General features: G+C 38.3%; 2 protein-coding genes across 2 annotated transcripts in view; one reads left to right on the top strand and one right to left on the bottom strand.

Annotated features, from left to right (window-relative positions):
• LOC114475025 (histone H3) overlaps positions 1–14,368 on the top strand; it is a 16,330-nt gene extending 1,962 nt beyond the window's left edge. The window contains exon 2 of the mRNA XM_028465721.1: positions 14,359–14,368. Coding sequence (XP_028321522.1) covers positions 14,359–14,362 — 4 coding nt within the window. The 3' untranslated portion in view covers positions 14,363–14,368. The remainder of the gene's footprint in view (positions 1–14,358) is intronic.
• bin1b (bridging integrator 1b) overlaps positions 1,290–22,163 on the bottom strand; it is a 50,612-nt gene continuing 29,738 nt past the window's right edge. Inside the window, exons 16-18 of the transcript XR_003675400.1 lie at positions 3,498–3,607; positions 1,730–2,041; positions 1,290–1,391 (exon numbers count right to left, since the gene is read on the bottom strand). The gene's annotated coding sequence lies outside the window, so the exon portion shown is untranslated. The remainder of the gene's footprint in view (positions 1,392–1,729; positions 2,042–3,497; positions 3,608–22,163) is intronic.

The raw sequence follows: 22,163 nt of genomic DNA, 5'->3' as shown, positions 1-22,163 counted from the left end.
GGCGACCATGAGAGAGTAAATGATATATCCTACTCAAGTTAGCTGCAACAAACCATTGTTTTTCTGTTTTGAAGCACATATTCTGGTCTGCTTTTCTTATTTAGCGCACCTGCTTAAATCCTTCCACCTGTGAACGTGTCCCTGTTGTATTGTGACAGCATGTTTTACAGAGGAATTAAAACAATGACATAACATGTATTTGATCGCAGTACTTTTTTTAACCAGCAGAGGGCGCTATCCAGAAATGTTGGCGGCAGGCGGAATCTGCTACTACTCTCTTTCTGGCCGCCTACTACTCTTAAACATGTTCATAAATGATTCTTATCCCTTTGACACTGAAAGAATATCTGTAATATAACGTGAATATTTGTAAAAGTCACGTTTTTCTATTAGCTCTGTCTGCTAGCATAGCATCTCTTCTTCACTGCAAGATATCAGCATGCCAACCGACCACTGGGTTACCAGCGCCCTCTGCTGGTTCAAACAAATATCTGACGCAAATACAGTGCAGACTGTTTTTTTTTTTTTTTTGAAGTCCAATTGTTAAGGCACAAAATACATTTTCAGTTGCACTTTTAAAAAGAACTATTATGTAGTTTTGCATTGTTTACTATAAAACCAGAATTTTAATTATTAGGCTTCTTCATTTGTATTATTCCTTTATTTATTTCATTCAAGATTTATTTTTAGTTAAATTGCATTGTTTTGAATAGTTTATCAAGGAATTCTTTTGACATTGAAAAATAAAAAAAAAAGTACAGTATTTTCCCAAAAAAAATAAAGGAATATTTTTCAGTCATTCATGTACAATCCCATTTTGTAAAATAAATTGTAAGAGAATCGTATCGTGAACCCAGTATTGTGAATCGAATCGTATCAGGAGTTGAGTGAATCGTTACATCCCTACTTCTGAACAAAGTACTTGTAGTAATCAAAGAGTCAGCGTAAATAAGTGACTTTTAAAAACTGGAGGTAATGAGGTTTAAACCAATCAGAGTTCCTTTTACTTAAATCAAGTCCATAAAATAATTTAAAAAAAACCATCTTGTTTGAAATAATCCTTGCATGTTAAGACATGTCTAATTAATGTTATCCAAATCACACAGTTGATAATAAATTAAAGAGGTTTACTTGTTTAGATTAAACACTAGTATTAGCAGAGAAACAATTCACTGGTAAGTGCAGTGATAAACATTGTGGTTATGCGGTCCACCTGTGCCGGAGATCAGAATCAGTTTTATTGGCCAGTTACAGTTTAGAACAAAACAAGGAATTTGACTTGGTAGTTGCTGCAAAAGAACACATCAACACACCGGAGCAGCCATGACTGGAGACGTTTCCATCAGTCAGCAGACTCTGCTTCAGATTAAGAACCAACACAGGTTCAGATCCTGTGAGAGGGAGACAGAGGAAAATTAACAAAGGGAAATAAAGATTAACAATGTGGTTTTATATGTATATTTTGATTAAAACAAAATACACATCACTACAAAATACACAACCAAACGACAGCAAAAAAAACCCACACCCACACACAGATAGAATAATTTAAACTATAATATTTGCATTTCCTGAAGAAAAAGCGAGTGAATAAATAAAATAAAGGCAAATTTCTGATTTTTTTTTTTTTTTTTTTTTTATAGCTTATTTGTCAAAGTCAGACAAACGGTGTAGCAGTAGTTAACGGACAAAAAAACTGATAATGTCACTAATAACAAAGGTTCATTACATTTTTCAGTAGCGACAGATCTCTCAGAGCCACGGTACCGGGCCTGAAGCGGTGAGGCTTCTTCACTCCGCCGGTGGCCGGGGCGCTCTGACGGGCAGCCTTGGTGGACAGCTGCTTCCTGGGAGCTTTACCTCCGGTGGACTAACGGGAGGTCTGCTTGGTTCTGGACATTGTTCAGTGTTTCCTCTACTCAGAGAGAAAAACGGATGAATTACAGCGTCGCGTGGCTGTGACGTATTTGCTGCGACGTGCTGGCTGTGACGTTCTGGCTGCTGATTGGCCCTTAGTGTGCGCAGCTGATTGGACAGAAGTCTAACGGAGCCGGAAACCAAACAAAGCCAGATTAAGAAATGTTAACTGCATTTTTTTTTTTTTTTCAATTGATCAAATTCACAATTAAATATTTAAATAATTTATTTACAAGTTGTTTTATGAGGCGTATTGTGAGCATGCTAAATATACAAATAAAACGATAAAACAATAAATACATGGCACTCTGTAGAAAGTACAATTCTCACACATTGGCTAAAGTCAATCCCCAGTACATGGTATCGTTTCTCTTAAACACAAAGCAAGAATTTAAATGTATTGTATTTGAGGATGGTGTAGGTACAAGTGAAAACCACCAGGGGGAGACTCAACACAACTTTTTTTTTAACACATTTGAGCCATTTTGTAAAATAAAAGGAACAGCCTTTAATATGCATGTTATTTTCCTTTTTAATTAGCAAAACAAGGTTTGTATTTAGCATTTAGCTAATGCTTGCTAACTGGAGAACAACCAACTAGCCTTAAGAACGATTAGATTTTAGCAGAGGTGGCAAAAGTACTAGTCCTCTAATCAAGTAAAGTATAGATACTTAATAAAATTAAAAAAAATACTCTGGTAAAAGTAAAAGTATTGAAGATGCTTGCGTTGAAAACTGTCACTGACATATATATATATATATACACACATACTCAAATCTTAAGTTCATTAATACCCACAACCGATGAATGGTGGCCTGTCAACTCTGTTGTATTTTTGGGATTGGCCACCAGGGGGATCTATTTTCACAGTAAATGTTCCTTTTTTTTTTTTTTTTTTTTTTTACTTAAAATGTGATTTTTAGAGTAATTTTAGAAAATACTTTTTCATTCTAATATCTAAATTAATATTTGTTGTAACAAGCAAAGAAAATACAAAAAAAAGGAAATTGACCCAAAATTGGAGGTAAGGCATAAAAAAAATCATTTATTTTTTATTTTTCCTGAGATAAGGTTATCATAAGACCCTAAAACCAGTTTGAATATGACCACATTTAAACTGGGATAAAAATGCATGAAGGCATAAAAAAAAATTGAAAAAACGTAAAAACACACAAAAATAGAGGTAAGGCATACAAAATGTTTTTTTTTTACTTTTTATTCCTGAGATAAGGCTATCATAAGACCCCAAAAACTAGTTCAAATACAATGAGCACACTTAAACTGGGGTTAAAACGCATTAAGACATGAAAAATGAGGAAAAACACCCTAAATCAGAGGTAAGGCATCATTTTCAAACAATAAAAATTGAGTTTAGACCATCATTAGACCCTCAAAACTACTAAAAATATAATGCATATACTTAAAATGGGCCAACAATGCAGTAAGGTACAAAAAAATGAGGCTATAGTAAGGGATAAAAATGGGCGAAAAACTATTTAACACCTAATAACGGAGGTTAATCATGACCTTCACTGGAGATCTCCGTCATTCCCTTTTTTAGTGTAAATGTAACACTAACCTGTTGACAGTCCTGAGGTGTTTCTTCTCAGCGCTCCCAGTCCACTCTCCCATAGATATGTATTTATAGTTTATATATTTCTATGTTTCTTTGGAGATCAGCCTCTATCACTGAGAAGACACAGAAAGCAATGGAAACATTAAACTCCACATTTAGCTGCTGCTTGGACTTGTATACGTCTTCTTCTTCCTAAAAATGCACAAAGGCATTAAAAAAAGGAAAGAATGCAGTGAGGCATGAAGAAAGACTAAAAACCACACAAAAACACTAAAAATACGCAGATGAGAAATCAACATGAAACACATAAAACAGTAAAAATACATGACACGATTCCAGAAAACACACAAAAAAGCCTAAAAAACATGCAAAAACTACACAAAACAACCTCAAAAATACACAAAACAAAAACATACACAAAATGCCTAAAAAAGACAACAAAAATCGACAAAACGACCCTAAAAACAAACAATGGGAAAAAAATGAAACAAAGAAACACCAAAAACAAATTTATAAAACAAATAAATCTATCTTAAGATCACAAGAATAATTTTCTTTTCCGAGTTGAAAAACAACACAAAACAAGATGTGTTTTAGAAAATAAAATGTGCTTTTTGACTTTGTTTTTATTCAAATATTAAATCAATATATCAGTGAGCGTAATGTTGTGTATAAAGCTACAGTGTGTGCAGTTCTCCTCCAAGTCGATAGAGGCGCCGTGTTAAACTTCTGATTCACATCATTTTAAAGTGTTAAAGTGTGTTTTTGTATTTTTTAAAGATAAATATTAAACTTACCTCTCAGCTCAGGACCAACAATAGTTTCTAGTTACAGTGAAGCTCCACAAGTCTCCATAAAGTCACAGATAAACACTTTAAACCACGAAAACTAGCAAACACAGAGCGGTGGTTATTAGCTTGTTCATGTTAGCCTTCACTCAGCCTAGTAATTCCTACCGGGTCAAAGGTCACCATCGTTATCACAGCTGGACTTTAATTACAAGCTAATTATCCTTTGATTTCCTGAAATGTGCTCCATTTACTGTTTTTTGTTCTTTGCTTTTGAAGAAGTTGGGAATTTTATTTTTGTTTGTATTTTTTTAATGTTCAATAAAAGTTAATAAAAATATTTTTTTTAAAATCAATAATTACCCACAACAGCAGTATGACACACACACATTTTATAAATTTATTTATATATATATATATATATATATATATATATATTAATATTTATTTGTACTTATAGTTCTACATCATCCTGTCAAAGGACTAGAGAAGAAAATGTGGCCTTAATTAGCTAATTATTTATATTATACATGATTATGGATTGTCCTTTTTTATATAAATAAATAAATAAAAACAAAGCAGCTTTATTAATCCTCTCATTCTTTGAGTGATACATAGTCAGGTACTGGGATTGAACCATCAGCCTCTCGTTCAGAAGACAACCATCTACCAAATTAACAGTAAATATTCCAAGTGTTGACTTGTATATGAACTGTATGTTTATTAAATAAACAAATGTGCTTCATATACCAATTCATGATTTAATTTAGGCTGTATTATGATTTAGGAATTAGAGCTGGGCAATATATCGAGAGTCAAGATGTATCAAGTACAGTATTTTGGCGATATAGAAAACTACAATATCGCATAGATATATATATATATATATTGTATTTTGTATAAAAAAATACTTGTTTTTGGAGTCTCTCCTTTTAAAAAGGAAGGTATTGTCCTTAACTATAACTGAGAAGCAAAGGGGAAATAGATTGAAATAGACACATGACAATATGACATATTGTGGATGTTCTAACATAACATCTATTCCAGAGACTACAGAGACTTCCAATCCAACTGTGAAAGTGGAGACAGATCTTCAAATTTCCAAAGGGAGCGCACAGTTGACCCTGGCTCTGACCTTTATGGCTGAGGAGGAGGAGGTCGAGGAGGCTGGAGGGCACAAAAGCAGGCAGACACAAGAGAGAGGAAAACGGAGACACATCCAAAATGATCAGATAAGTGATTTTCCAGTGATATTTACCATATAGCTGTAAGAATCTAAATGCATTCTTATGTAAAAAAAAAAAAAAAAAAAGGGAAGGGAGAGGGCTAACGTCTCTCTGATTTTTTATTTGTATTTTATCAAAGGAAAATGATACACCTCAAAACCCTCCAACCATTTTCTTCCCCCACCAGCACTTACCGTGCAAGGCCACAGAACACTTTCACTGGGTTTAGACATTTTTAAGAGTAAAATTGAGTGTTCTCAACATTGGGTTGGTGGCCCAATTTGGGTTGCCTGAGATTTAAAGAGGGTCCTCCTGAAATTCTTGATAATTGATCGATATAAATGAGATAGTTTAAAGTTAAGTAACTTCCGATTATTTAAGGAAGCTCTCCAAACCGTGCTATGGCTCATCACTCCTACGAATGGGATAAATGCAGAGTGAAAAAGACAAAATGATTGTTCAACTCAACTTAACTTTAATTCCGTCTAATCTTAAAAGGGCCGATAATCTTGCTGAACTATGGTTCAGACACAGAATAGGAGACACTTTTGCCACCAATTTACCTTCAAAATTAAGTAAATTACATCTCAAATAACAATTATGGGGGAAAATAATGAAATAAATGAACTGACAAATTCAGCGCTATAAAAATAATTAGGTTATGTTATTAGGTGTGGAGTGCAAACATTATTCAGAATAAATAAAGGATAGAATAAGATTTCTCCTTGATAAAACGGAGATAGCAAAGAGAAAAACAAAACAAAAATTTAAATAAATAAATAACATTATTTACTTATTTGGTTAAACTTGTTTGGCTTTTTCACATCTCCATGTCTCCCAATTGTATGTATTCATCTTGGGAAAACATGTAGTCACGCTCCACACTTTTCCGTCTGACTTGCATGTCCTTGTAAACAGTGGTTCTCAAATTGTTGCTTCTCGCCAGGTATCAGCGTACCACTGGTAGTAGACGAACCACAGTTTGAGAATCACTGCAACTCCAGCTATGACTCTCCTTGCTCCAGGAAAGGAGAATTGAATTAAAACTTACTGCTTTTCTTTCAACCTCACATTTTCCCACTTACGTGTCAATGGGCTACAGATAACTTTGAGCTCGGCATGGCTAAAAGCTCACTAACCCACTCCTAACGATTGTGTGATTGTGCAGCAGCACCTTTTAGGATCTGAAAAGCTCTCAGATCCTGACCTCTGACCTGTCTCTGCCTTCCTGGAAGCTATAATTGAGTGCCAAAGCAATACTAACTTATCATTTAGTTAGTTAACTAACCGTAACACCCCTTCTCTTTAAACTAGTTTTATTTTATTTTATTTTGTTTGTTTTGTTTTCCCCTCTTTTCTTCTGTTCAGGTACCAACCGATCCCAAGAGAAGTTGCCAGGTGTGTGGAGACTACCATTCCTCTGACAACAACCAATCATCTACACGATATTTGGCCTGATGACTTCGTGATCATCTACAACGCCGACCGGAGGTGGACCGGCCGGAGGTGGACCAGCCAGTCGAGGTGGACCGACCCTTTCCGCGTTCAGCTGACGACCCACACGGCAGTGACATGGATCCAAGCAGATGATTGCCGACACCAGCTGATGCTGAGACTGAGGCTGACCGAACAACGAAGGGGGAACCGACAAGGCCACTGAGTGAGGTGGCGTAATAACTACACCGTCTAAGCTGACTTCTCAGGTGCGGTGCACAAAGACTACACACACTATCAAGACAGATATCAGTGGCACCAGCCTTCCTCAATACATCCACCTCTTCATCATTCTCCAACATCTCCACTCTGGGAGCATCTGACCCCCTCCTTTTCCTCTCATCAAGGTGGAACTTTTTTCTCAATCTGTAAGCTTAAGCTGTGGAACTTTCCCAGTTGGTTGCTGGCCGCCATTCCTTCCAACAGGATGGGACACTCTTTTTTTGTACTCTTTTTCAATTAGTTTATAATAAATCCTTTTTTATAAAATCATCATGCAAATGCAGGTCAACCGCAAATTTGCCATGACACTTCTCAGAACAGCATGTAAAGCTCAGTTAGATGGATTAATGAGTACGCTCTAACCCAACCTTCCCCATAACACGCCACACTACAGAACTCACTCACGTGCATCAGCAAATTTAACCCAGAATTGTCTTTCTGGTCAGACTTCATTTTAAATCAAATAACCTAGATTTATATCATATATCACCATTTTTAGAAAATATATTGAGATATGAGTTTTGGTCCATATCGCCCAGCCCTAGTAGGAATTGTCACAGCATTTCAATGTCAACAAAGGTCGGCTGACCAGATTATAATCATCTAATTGTATTTAGTAAGAGGTTGACAGGCATAATAAATTTCCTGTACACTGTCTTAAAATATGAGGGATACTGGAGCTTGTTGGGGTGGGGGGTCAGCCACATTTTATTGTATCAATGACCATTTGCATTAAAATCACTACATGCTGTAATATCACTTCACTGCTGTAAATATTTTACTGTATGCTACTTAAGGGTTCAAGTTAATGATTATTATATGATTATGGTCCAAAGCAACATCAAATGCAGTGTTTTACATCAAGGGACATGAAACTTGTTTGCTGGCTGGCTGGCTCCTCACACTGTGCATGAAGTGGGCCAGTTTGTCAATGTTGATTTCTTGGTGGGTCGATCAAAAAGGGGCCTTTTTGAACAGCCATTTTTTTCCTTTATGTATTATAATGACACTGCAGCAGCATATGAAAAACAGCGGAGAATGCAAGTAAATAAACGAAAAATAGAGAGAAATTAAGAGACAATAAATATCCTTCAATGGGCACACAATCACAACGCCAGCCAATATGACTTTTTGGACAGATGTTGAGACAAATTCCATGATCTAACACAATGGTGGTTCCCGTCCAGTCGTTAGCACAATGTGGCTGAAGTCCATGACTAAATGCAAACTCCAGCCACTTTGTTTCAGGTACCAACAGTCACAATCAGCTACCGGAGCTGGCGGTTGATGGTGGCTCCACTGGAGCAACCGGGACAACCATTTAGTCTGGTCACCGACTGTGTCACAACAGCTACTACGACTTCTGAGCAAAATCGCAGCAAAAATTATCTCCTGCCTACTCTGAAAGGACTTTTAAAGAAAATAACCAGACTAATCCTTCACCATTATTGATGGTCTTTGATAGAGCTTAAAAATCACACTTTTTGCACTCCCTGGTGGTAACCCCACGCACAAATTTACAAATCGCTGCACGTGACTTTTCTGCAAATAGTGTGTAACAAAAATCGCAGAACTCATCCAATCTCGGCCCAATATTTACAGAGCAGGCAACATCATCAAGGACTCCTCCCACCCCAGTAATCACTTGTTTGACCTGTTACCATCGGGCCGACGGTACAGGTCACACAAAACCAGGACAAACAGACTCAGGGATAGCTTCTTTCCCAGCGCTATCACTGAAACAAACAAATCCGCTCACATCGCTCACACATACTGATCATATTGATCTTGTGCAATAAAACATCTTGTTGCTATTGTAGATCTGTACATTCAAGCTGTGTATTTATCTAGGTATTTGTCGGTACATATTATTGTCATATTTAAATTTTTTATTCTTTTTGCTGTGTTTTTATATTTATTTTCTTCTCTCACTGGCACCTTGGAGTTGCACTCAAATTTCGTTGTACCCTGTACAAGGACAATAAAAGGATATTCTATTCTATTCTATCACACACATCAAAGTACATTTGCAAATACTTTGCCCCATTGCATATACCTGATAATCTTAAATATGTAAACTGGTCTGTTTTTGGCAGCTAATAATCAGTTTTTATTGCATCACATGTTGATAATATATTATCATACTAATATGTCGTTTCTATTACTGAACAGATCTGTGAAAATTGGGTGGTACCTACCTGCACGGCGATGAACATTCCCCTTTCATGAATGAAAAACCTTAATGTACAGTAAATCAAAAATGTGAGATGTTCTGCTTATTTTTTTTGTCTCTGAATAGATGTCTCTTTTTGCTCCCAAATATCGGACTTTTGGAGCATATGTGCTCCTTTGTCAGAGTATAGAGCCCATGCTCACAAAGACCAGTAAAGGCAATGATGGTGGTTAAATTAAGTGTTGTAATGTTATCTTTGGACAGGACTTAACTCGTGAGTGGAGATCTGGCAGTTGCTCGCAGACTTGTTTTCAGAGGGTCACAGGCATTTGCCTGTTTGCAATACTTAAATAAATGTTCCTTTCTCTGTTTGCTCTTTTAGTTTGATTTTACATTAAAAACTGGTGCCGATGAATGATTGAGGGTCAAGCTACCTGCTTGATGATTTTCAGATCATGGTTGGTTCTTGGGTTCCAAAACCAGACCAGTCGAGAACCAGTGATAGAATGTTTGATGGACACAGTGGGTCTAAGCTCCAACATGAAGTAGGATAAATGAAGAACCACCAGTTTGGATAATTCACTTGGTACAAATTTAGGATGATGTTTTTGGTATTAGACTACATTTGTATTCATAATGTCTGTGACAGTATCTGATTAGAAAACAAGATAGACCTCAGACTCAAAGATACATGTAATATTTAAGTTTCACATATACACTTGACCCACTGTAACCTTTCAGTATCAACAAGACCTGACCTTTGGGGTTTGACTCTGGGGGCTGCTCATAGGTAGAGAGAGGATTCATTACATCAGATATCGTAGCGACACAGAACTACAATGTGTGTGTGTTATTCTCTGAGGCCACAACTTTACCGGCTGATTCAAAGCCTCAGTCCCTCGGGGATTGGTCCAATCAAAGGTGTGAAGAAAAACAAAGTAAACACATGAAGGTAATCCCAACACTCCATTCAACCAACATGTTTCACTGAGCAACAACATTCTTTAGTCATGTAACAATGTTGCTCTCCTGATAATAAAGAGTCTTCTCAAATTATGATGCAAGAGGATGGTTATTGTGTGCAGAATTTTCTAACTCTGAACATTCTGAATCTGACCACAGAAGCTGAATTTAACACATTCCTTGAGTCGGCCAGTCTGCAGGAGAATAAAAACCCATCCTTTGCATTTCAGTCCTGTTTTAAAGGCCTGGAGTGGCCATGATGTGAGGGGAAAAAGCGGGGAAACCATGCTGGACCTCATATTTGACTAATTGGTCAGAAGTTCCTGGACATCAATGTCTGTCCACTTGTCAATTCCAGGGAAGAAGCCTTCATCATGCATAATAATTGACACATTTTCTTTAAAAGATGAAGTGATGATGCTTTCAAATAAACTGAAGAGGCCTCTCGGACGAGAGGTGAGATCTCCCCAAAATAAACTTCAAGTCCAGTTGCCACAATTGAGATACCAAATCAAGAGGAAAACCACAACCATCATACCACGTAAACTCAAATGTGCAATGCATACAGTAGTGTTGTACTCAAGACCACACTATTCCAAGACCAAGACTTGCTAAAGACCAGAATGGACCAAGACCAAGACATGACCAATGACCAGATCTTCAAAAGGATTGTGCTGCGTTTGCAACACTAAACTACAGAAAAAATGACGATTCACAGAGCAAACCATGATATACATGCAAACCAGGATATGGACACAAACTGCACTGCCGCCACCAGTAGCACTGGCCTCATTTGAATGTATGTAAATGAGGGAATACTCATAACTGCTGTACAGATTTGCTACCCTCATATGGAAAAATGCCTCAGAGCAAATAGCACTTCATCCACAAACACCAGCGCTATTTGTCACTTGCAGTTAGAGCAGCGCAGTTACCGCCAGTGAGACCCCTGTATTAAATCAGTACAATTTCACCTTCACTCTCTCCCACGTGTAAATGCAGTGCTTTATGTGGGCCGGTATGCAACTCCTAGCACCTTACATCTCTTCTGAAATTGTACTCCTGGGTGAATTAAACTGGGACATGATCAACCCAACTGACATAGTATTGCAGAAATGTAAAGCTTTAAACCACTCCCAAATTATATCTGAGCCTACCAGACCCAACCTCAAATCCCTCTCATCCTTTGCATTAGTTGACTTCATTCTTACTATTGCTTCTTGGAACTATCAACCTGGAGTTTTCAGCCAAATGACTGACCTCTGTGTCACTGCATGTACACATTCTGGCTACTCAGTCAAATGGGCATCAGTAATTGTGACCAAGCACTCTTTGAATAACTTTAACATGCATTCCTTTCTTTAAGACATTGCAGCAGTAAATTTGGACAGAATCAATTCTTTCTCCTCCTTAGATGGTGCCTGGTCATATTTCAAGAACACTTTTAGTTTAATCATCAACAAACATGCCCCACTGAAAAAAAATAGGACCAAAAATTGTTATAGTCCCTGGTTCTCCCATGACCTGGCAAAATGTATCTATCACAAGAATGCCCTTTGGAGGAAAGCCCATTCCTCACAGTCCCATGTTGACTGGCTTGCCTTCAGGCAATGCAAAAATACACAGTCGATCAGGAAGGCCAGAATCTCCCACTTGAAGAAGATGTGGATCCGATGCTAGGAAGTTCTGGAAAACAGTAAAGTCCATAGAAAATAAACTGTCCTCTCCCCACTTACCAATCTTTATGGTATTATGTGTCCTGTATGGCTTCACTCATCTGCCATCACTTTGTTAATGCAACTACAGCATACTCTATCTCAGATCCCGATACAGCCCCTTTCATCACTTGACTTTCCTCATCTTGCAACACTGATTTCTCCTTTAAATGTCTTTCTATTTCGGAGGCTTAGACCATAACAAATCTGCTGGCTTTGATGGGCTTGAACCCATGTTCTCAAAAATCAGCTGCTAACATCAATCTTGCTCACATTAGCAGAATATTTAATCTGTCTCTACAACTTTCTGCCCTTCCCCCTGACTGGAAACCGGCTAAGATCTTCTCACCCTCTTCAAAGGTGGCTCTAACTCTCATTTTAATTTTACCATGCCTTTCCAAGATTCTGAAGTTGTTTTTTTTTTTTTTAAACAGCTAAGCCACTTCCTACACTCAAATCAGATTTTGTCAGAATTGCAATCAGGTTTCCGGGATGGATGTGTAACAGCCACTATGAAGATCCTGGATGACAGCATTAGACAGAAAGCAGATCTGCATATCTGTATTCATTGACCTTGCTAAGGCCTTCGACTCCTTCAAGGGCTCTCTAGCATCGGCCTATGCACCACTTGCTGTGACTTGTTTGCCAGCTACCCTACTGACTGTGTCTAGCAGGTTAAGATGGAAAACATCCTGTCCGACTCACCATCTCCAAAGGTGTACCTCAGGGCTTAATCTTGGGCCCAGCCTTATTTTCCATCTACATTAATGATGTTGCAAAAGCTGCTGGCATTTTTCCGGATCCATTTGTATGCCGATGATACTAACTTATACTCAACTGGCACTTCACTTCATTCTGCATCATCCACTCTTCAGCTCAGCCTTACTTCTGTTGAGCAGTCCCCCCTTCACGTTTACCTTAACATCAATAAAAACAAGTGCATCATCTTTGATAGAAGGAATGTGGCATTCAGCTTCCCCATAATCAGCTGTACAGATGATTCGCCAGCAGAGTTTGTCAAATCCTATAAATATATAGGCTTCTGGCTGGATTTATCTTCGTCTTTCACCACACAAAGTAGTGTAACAAAGCCTCCTTCACTCATGCTGCCAAACACACTCTCGTCTTGATGACAATACTCCTGATTTTAGATTATTGCAACATTATATACAAAATGGCCCAAAGTATCGTGCTAAAAAACTGGACACACTTTACCACTTTGATACTAACGCACCCTTCCACACTCACCATTGCAACCTTTATAAATTGGCGAGGTGGCCCTCTCTTCATGCCCAGTGGCTTCACCACTGGTTTCAGTTTGTTTACAAGTCTATTCTGGGTAAAACACCTCCCTACCTGTCTTCTCTGTTATAAAGTAACCTATTTTAGGCTGCAATAAACTCTTCTCAAATATTCCACTTTGCAACTCTCTTTATTAAAAAATATCACCCCGGTTTAGGCCCAACAGCTGATCATTTTATCACCTTGGTTTGGCTCGGTTTGCGTTCAGAGTGCAACTTCTGATCCTCATCAAACAGTGTTACTGGAGTAGAGACTTCTTTGGGCAGTAAAACAAAAACTTTAAGAAAAGGCTCTAATCTATGAGTGCTTTACAGTGCACAGAAACTTCTACCTTTTGTGTTTGTTCTTCCGCAACCTTTAACACTGGAGGAGCAACAACATACTTTTGGTGGTTTTAGTGTCCTGTCTTGCATTGTCACCGGTTCTCCAGATCACGCGCTTAGACCGGCGGAAAAAATAGCTCTAGAATTGGCCTGTTTGATTCGTTTGAGACATGGTTTGAAAGCTCACACAGCCTCCTAAATCCTAGAACATTTTACTCACGCTAGGGTACGTCGGTGTGAAAGCATTCTTAAATGACAAAAACTTAAATCTATGGTTAGATCTAAAATAGATGAAACAATTGATTTAAGTGTTGAAAACAAAAGCCATATATATTCATAAATTGCACATTTTAACTTGTATGAGGGGGACCATCTAGGGTCACGCAGCATTTGGTTCAAGTCGGTTTAAAATTTTTAGTTTCTATGTTCTGGCGGATAAACCAGTTTTGTTTTAATACACTGTACAAGTGCAAGAGAAAGTCCCCAAGTTGTGTATTGTGTATTGCAGACAGTCTCTGAGGGAGGTCCAGTCCTCAGGTCCAGCCTCCACATCCATGTGTTGGAGCAGGAATGATATATCAGTTGTTCATCAGAGAGGCTGAGACAGAACGATGCAGAGCGCATCATCTTCTCCTCACTATGAGCACACCTGATGAAGCTGAGCTCTGCTATCCACACCTGGGAAACTCTTCATGCAGGAGGATCATGTACTCTCACTCAGTGTCTGTGCTCCTTCACATCATCCTGTCCTCCATCTCTGTGCTCACTGTGACTCTCAACCTGCTGGTCATCATCTCCATCTCACACTTCAAGTATTGACATGTTCTGTTGTTTTATGATTTGTTATGTTGTTAGAATCCTGCTGTTTTCTGCTTTGATGATAATTATTGTATCATATAATGATATCAGTGTGTTGCTCTCTAACTCCTCCAGGAAGCTGCACACTCCCACCAACTTCCTCCTCCTCTCTCTGGCTGTGTCAGATTTCTTTGTAGGGGTCGTCAAGATTTTTCTGATCTTCCTTATCGATGGCTGCTGGTTTTTAGGTGCAGACTGGTGTGTCTTTTATATAGCATTAAGTTTTGTTTCGACTGCTGCTTCAATAGGAACTGTTGTGTTAATCTCTGTTGATCGCTATGTGGCTGTTTGTGATCCAATGCACTATCAAACTAAAGTCACAGCAAACAGAGCAAAGATATGCATTGTCCTATGTTGGCTCTGTTCCACTATCTTTCATACTGTGATGCTCAAAGACAACATTGAACATCCAGGTGGGTTTGATTCCTGTGCTGGAGGGTGTACATTTTATTTACCACCTTTTGCTGGAGTTGTTGATCTACTTTGCAGTTTCATCATTCCAATCAGTGTCATAGTGATCCTGTATGTGAGAGTGTTTATGGTGGCTGTGTCTCAGGCCCGGGCCATGCGCTCTCATGTTGCAGTGGTGACACTTCAGAATTCACTGAAGGTTAACAGGTCAGAGCTGAAAGCTGCCAGAGTTTTAGGTGTAGTGGTTGTTGTGTTTGTACTGTGTTTAACTCCACTTTACTTGGTTTTACTAACAATAGGGTTAGGAGTGGAAAGTGCATCATCTTACATTTTTGTTGTAGGTCTGTTTTTCTTCAACTCTCTGCTTAACCCTGTGATCTATGCGTTTATGTATCCCTGGTTCAGGAAATGTGTGAAATGTGTTCTTTCTCTTCAGATCCTGAAGTCTGGCTCCAGTGAGGCCAACATACTGTAAAGAGGAAAAGTCAGGGACAATGTGCTGCTGGGATTTAAAACAGTCACTGTAAAACTGTGGTGATGTGTGATGAATGTTCGCCATGAATGAAAAGAGAGCACCTGCTCAAGTGTTGTTTCTAGAAAATTATTTAACACATTGTATTTGATTTTTTGAAGTCAAAATTGTATATCATTATCAAAGTTTAAATCAACTTGGGGATGTTTTACAGTGGCATGATATTGTTTCAGAGGAAAAATTGAGTGGGACCAAGTTCTCCAGAGAATAGATAGTGACAAGGACAATGAATTATTTTTGTCAACTACTGAACCAACAATTAAAGATTTTATCCGTAAAATTAGTAAGAAACACAATAAAAAAAATATGTTACCATGGATAAATGCAGACATTCTAAAAGTGATGAAAGAGATTAACCTGGCCTTAAAAATACCATCAAGATTAGGTCAGTCAGTGCCAGGAAGCTATTCACAACTTCACAAAACAGAGCAGTAAAAATTATCACAAAGGCGAAAGCTGATTTTTTTCTTGACAATAATCAAGAATACAAAACAATATTCTAAAACAATCTGGAAGCATCTAAAGAAACTTACAGTTGAAGAAACAAAAAAAAAAATTGAGATAAAGATAACGGAAAACTAACACAAAAAAAACAGATTAAGTTTATAAAAATAGTGATTTCAATACAGTTAGTAACTATCGGCCTATCAGTATTATACCTACAGTGTCCAAAGCATACCCGTCATACATCCCATTTTGGCCAGGATTCTCCCGTATTTTACCCCTTTTTCCCGCCATCGTCCTGTATTAGTATTTTCCCGTAAATATCCAGTATTTCAATGTAATAAATAAATAAAAACATTCCTCTGCCTTACTAAACTGAACGCTGTCACTAGTCTCACGAGAACTTCCACCTGAAATTGCCTGGGTGGCAGTTCTCACGAAATTAGTGCCGACAGCGGCAACAAACCTGGAAACAACTCAGAAGAGAGATGGATGTAAGAAGACGTTCCGGCAAAAAAAAACTTGTGTAAATACCTTGGAAAATGAGACAAAGAGTTTACCTTCCTGAAGAGCAGCAGGATGGAACACAGTTATAGTTACATGTTCTGTAAAATGTTCAACTGGGATATAAACGTCTACCACAGCGGAAGGAACCACGTAAGTCACCATGAAAAATCATCCAATCACAAGCATCACAAATATACACTGCTTTTAAGTGTTAAAGAATGTAAAGTCTGTAATAAATGTGTCTAATAAGTCATTAGTGAATACCAGAGAACCACATAAGTAAGCATGAGAAACAAGAAAATATGTAATGAAAATAAAATATAAATATCTAACATGAAGACAAGCAACGTGAACTTAACAGTAAATATACAACATGTTGACTTGTATATGAACTGTAAGTATATTAAATAAACAAATGTGCTTCATATATACATTTGTTTTCATTTAGGCTGCATTATAATGTCGGAATTAGCGCTAGGCGATATATCGAGATTCAAGCTATATCGAGTTTTTTATAGTGAAAACTACAATATTGCATATATATATATATATATATATATAGCTTATTTTGTATTAAAATACTCATTGTAAAGCTCAGTTAGATGATCAGTGAGTGCACCCTAACCCAGACCTTCCCCATAACAAGCCACACTACAGAACTCACTCACACGTCCCTAACAGGTGAAAAAGTAAAAGGTGGCACATATTGATCATCTGTTGTTTAATAAATGAGCCTGTGACATCTTGCATCAACAAATTTAACCCAGAATTGTCTTTTTGGTCAGACATATTTTTGTGACTGGAACTGTAATTTGTATTGTATTGTATGCACTGTATGTATTGTGAAGCACTTTGTGACTCCTGTCTGTAAAAGGTGCTATATAAATAAATATTACTTACTTACTTACTTACTTCATTTGAAATAATATTAGAGATTTATATCATATTTCACAATTTTGAAAAAACATATTGAGATATGAGTTTTGGTCCATATCGCCCATCCCTAGTAGGAATGTTCTTAACTTAACACAAGCCGCAGCAAAGCTAACACATTCCATGGTCCATATCACACAATGGTTACAAGTCTTCATTAAAACTCAACACTTACAAAAAAGTTGCAATGTTCTTCTCCAGGTTCAACATCCCAAATAATGAGGCAGATGTTTATGTTGCAGGAGAAAAGATACAGGTAGTCCCAGAATTCAAATATCTTGGTGTCATAATCGACAATAAACTCATTTTTAAATCCCAGGTAAAAAAAAAGGGTCCGTCAACAAGTGAAATTCAATAATTCAAATTTCCGGTTCATCAGGTCACACTTATCACTGCAGGCAGTTCTAAAGTTCAGGTAGGAAAACACAACCACACTCAAACCTTTGGAGTCACTCTATAAACAAACAATGAAAATGCTGGACAAAAAAAACCATTACAATATCACCACTGCAAAATCTTAGAAAAGCATAGTCTGTTAAACTGGGAAATTGGTGGCTGTTTGTGATCCAATGCACTATCAAACTAAAGTCACAGCAAACAGAGCAAAGATATGCATTGTCCTATGTTGGCTCTGTTCCACTATCTTTCATACTGTGATGTTCAAAGACAACATTGAACATCCAGGTGGGTTTGATTCCTGTGCTGGAGGGTGTACAATTTATTTACCACCTCTTGCTGGAGTTTTTGATCTAATTTTCAGTTTCATCATTCCAATCAGTGTCATAGTGATCCTGTATGTGAGAGTGTTTATGGTGGCTGTGTCTCAGGCCCGGGCCATGTGCTCTCATGTTACAGCGGTGACACTTCAGAGTTCACAGAAGGTTAACAGGTCAGAGCTGAAAGCTGCCAGAGCTCTGGGTGTAGTGGTTGTTGTGTTTCTAATGTCTTTAACTCCATCTTTCATTGTTACACTTTTAGCAGGGTTTGCAGCAATGAGTGTGTCAACATTCTTTGCTGTTCTTTGTCTGTACTACTTTAACTCTCTGCTTAACCCTGTGATCTATGCGTTTATGTATCCCTGGTTCAGGAAATGTGTGAAATGTGTTCTTTCTCTTCAGATCCTGAAGTCTGGCTCCAGTGAGGCCAACATACTGTAAATCTCATAACAATTTGCTTATTTTATTATGTTTGGAGTTTTGTCATTACTGGGAAAGCTGGTGGAGTGAACTAACTTTTAAGTGATCAATCTGTTGTTGTGTCGCAGTTTAGTTTAGTTCATTAGTTTATTTAACAGGGACAATGTACAAAATACAAAAATCTTACGAAAAGATGCTTTGTACCAGATTTAGCTCATACTAATTTCCATCTGCAGTCCCCAGGCAAAGACATGCAATATTAGCTGAACAGTAATCATTTAAAATTAATCAGATGGTTTATTTTCAAGAAACCATCACAGCCTAAAATATATATAAAACATCGTAAAGAAACGTTTGCGACAATATTACATTTGTAAATATTAAGTGGGCTAATGCTGACACAGCTGGTTATCGAGGATGTATTTCTTTAAGTTTCAAGAGAAATGATTCAGATCTACAAACAACTTCAGACTGTCAGAGAGTTGATTCAGACAAACTTGACATGTTTTGATATTTTAATGTAAAACTGATATGAAGTACAATCAGAAGTTGCTGATGTGGAGACAAATGTGCACCAATCACATGCACAGCAAGTTGATTCCTTTAGAGTTTAACAAATGATAGAAATGTGAAAACTATTACAGTTTGTTTAAACAAAGTGTAAAGTTAGTTAAAGTTAGACAATAGTGTATTAGGAACAATCTACTAAAGCAGGGACTATCAAATGTGATCAGATCACACTTGACCTCTGTTGTTTACAGTGTTACTTTTAAAGATTTATGAAATAAAAAAACAATTGTGAAATAAAAATGACTTGTGTCCTCATTTCTGGGAAAGCACCACATCACACAGCTGTCCAGTAATATCTTAAAGGTATAAAATAATTAATCCAAAGATGAGGAAAATCCATAATCATAGACAATGAAAAAAAAATGACACCTGTGTGCAGTTCAAAATATGATGTTGTGCAAAATGAAGTAAAAAGGAGTAAACGTGTAACTCACAATATGAAGAGATAGGAAGAAATGGAAACAAATACTTTGGAATAATAAATAACAATTCATAATTTAATACATATGAACATAACTCAGTCACCCTTATTGAGTGTGTGAATAGTCAGCACGCTGGTGTGTAGTATGTAGTGCAGGGTATTCAACTACATCTTGCTGTGGGCCCTAATGTCAGAAGGCTATGGTTTGTAGGCCAGACATTCCTGGCAAGGTTGCTCTTTTTTTTTTTAGCCTTTTCTGCACATGTTGTCGAAGGTCAACACTATACGTAGTGCAATTATTTTACGACAGCAATGCATGTTTTTTTTTATTGCAATTAAATAAATCATTTTATTTTATTCCATAAGCCCTACCTAAGGAAGTATAACAAACTTTATTAAAAGGAGAATATAAATACAGATGGAAGTGTTACACCGAGGTGAGGGGGAAGGGAAGAGGGAGTCAAGAAGGAAATGAAAGGGGTGGGGAAAAGTTGACTGTTTTAAGGTGAGAGTGAAATGTGATGTAATAGTTGTGCATATTGTGTTGTGTAATCAGTTCAGCCAGTTTAGTGACAAGTGTGGAGAAATGCAAGGTGGTGACACAGCACCCAGCTTAGGTATAATAGTGGTGGCCGTGAACAGAGGGAAGGTGTGAGAGGTTAAGCCCAGTACGAGTTTATCCCACAGCCCAAGGCCAGTGCATCCATGACCAATGTTTGTGCAAGAAGCACTTCTGCGAACCCAGGCACCACCCCGGGCTCAAAGGTGCAGCCAGGCAGGCAGCGACAAAGGAAGCCAAAGAGCCCCAGGCCAACCCGCCACAACCAAGGAGCCCCCCGACGCCCTAGAGATACCAGGCTGTGAGGCAGCCACCGACCCCCACACACACACCCAAGAAAACCCTAACGGCCCAGAACCCAACCTCCCCAGGGGAGGGCCCAAAGAGACCCCCGCCCGAAACCCTAGCAGAAGAGCAAAGGCCACATCCCCGGCCGTCAAGGGCACCAAGGGCACCAAGGGGACAATACAAGTTGCCCCACTGGCACCCGGGAGCACCGGCCGAGCACCCCAGAGGGCCTCAGATCACCCTTCACCGATGTCACCAGCCCGATGAGCTTTAGTTATTGTCAAAATCAAGGACAAGGCCCCCAAGGGAAAGCCCACGAACCGGCCACCATCCAGCCTCAGGCAGCACAAGGACAGAAGCCCAAGCTTCACTGCACGCCGAACAACAGCCGGCCATGTGGCGACGTCCCACACCGGAGAGCACCGACAGACAGCCACTACCACGAGAAGGAGGCACACCAATGACACACACCTGGCGTTGTGCAGCAGCCCCCAGCCAAGGGTGCCTGGACCCACGCATCGGCCTGCAGACAGCGAGACAAACCCATCAGTCGATTGACAGCGCCTAAATTTGTGAATCCACCAACCACCCTGTTATGGTACCTCTCCATTTCTTAATAGATAAGTACTTCCCTAACCCCTGTGTGAATGGGGGACCCAATATCAGGATTCAAATTGGATTCGAATCGAATCCTGATATACAGTATCGGTTGGGTGTATCCTTACACCCCCCATAACCAGTGCTTAAAAAAACAAGTAAAACACTGCAAAAATGTAACTCAATAAGAAGAGATAGGAAGAAAGAAAAACAATGCTTTGAAATAATAAACAATAATTTATAACTAAATACAGTACATATTAACTTAACTCAGTTATCCTTATTGAGTGTGTGAGTAGGCAGCACGCTGGTGTGTAGTATGTAGTGCAGGATAATTCAACTACATCTTGCTGTGGGCCATAATGTCGGAAGGCTATGGTTTGTGGGCCAGACATTCCTGGCAAAGTTGCTCTTTTTTATCCACTTTTTTAGCCCTTAAATGCATTTTGTTGTTTATTTAGAGTGTTTAGAAGTACAGAAAAGTTCAAATTAGTCTCTTCAGGTGCTCCGTTGATATCTTTATATTCTGTTTTGGCCATATTTTTCAATCTGTTTCGATTTTTCTATTCTCTATTACGTTTTTTGAACAACAACGTCACAGTATTTGCAGCAGAACTGCCAAATTAGGACATCGACTCCAGGCCCAACACTTCGAGCAATCCGCCATTTTTATTTCTCACTTTTATTTTGTAGTCCAAGCTCAAGGATGCCGAAGTTACGAGAGGATAAGTGTCTCATTTGCATTTAAAGAGGCCGCACCAAAACGAGTTGCTCTCAGAAGCACATCAGAAAAGGGGTAGAAAAGGGGTGGAGCTATAATAATGAGGAATTCAGACCCAAGCATTGCAGTTCTGCTTTATATAGACCATAACTGTATGATTTATATGTAAAAAGGACAGACATAAATGCATGATATGTCTCCTTTAAGACAGCAATGCATGCTTTTCTATTGCAATTGAATTAATTAATATATTTTATTGCATAACTGTGTCCATCACAAGCCCCTCCCTAAGAAAGGGTAAAAACACTTTATTAAAGAGAGGATATAGAAAGAAAGGGCAGTGTTACACCTAGGTGAGGGGGAAGAGAACAGGGAAGAGAGAGTCAGGGTAGGAAAAAGGAAGGGGTAGGGAAGAGTCGTTTTATGGTGAAAGTTAAATGTGATGTTACAGTTGTGCATATTATGCTTATTGTGTTGTGTGATCAG

This window comes from Gouania willdenowi, chromosome 2 (genome assembly GCF_900634775.1).
Source record: "Gouania willdenowi chromosome 2, fGouWil2.1, whole genome shotgun sequence".
NCBI classification, from domain to species: Eukaryota; Metazoa; Chordata; class Actinopteri; order Blenniiformes; family Gobiesocidae; genus Gouania; species Gouania willdenowi.
Note: the sequence above shows the minus strand (reverse complement) of the source record. Positions and strands in the feature narration are given on the sequence as shown.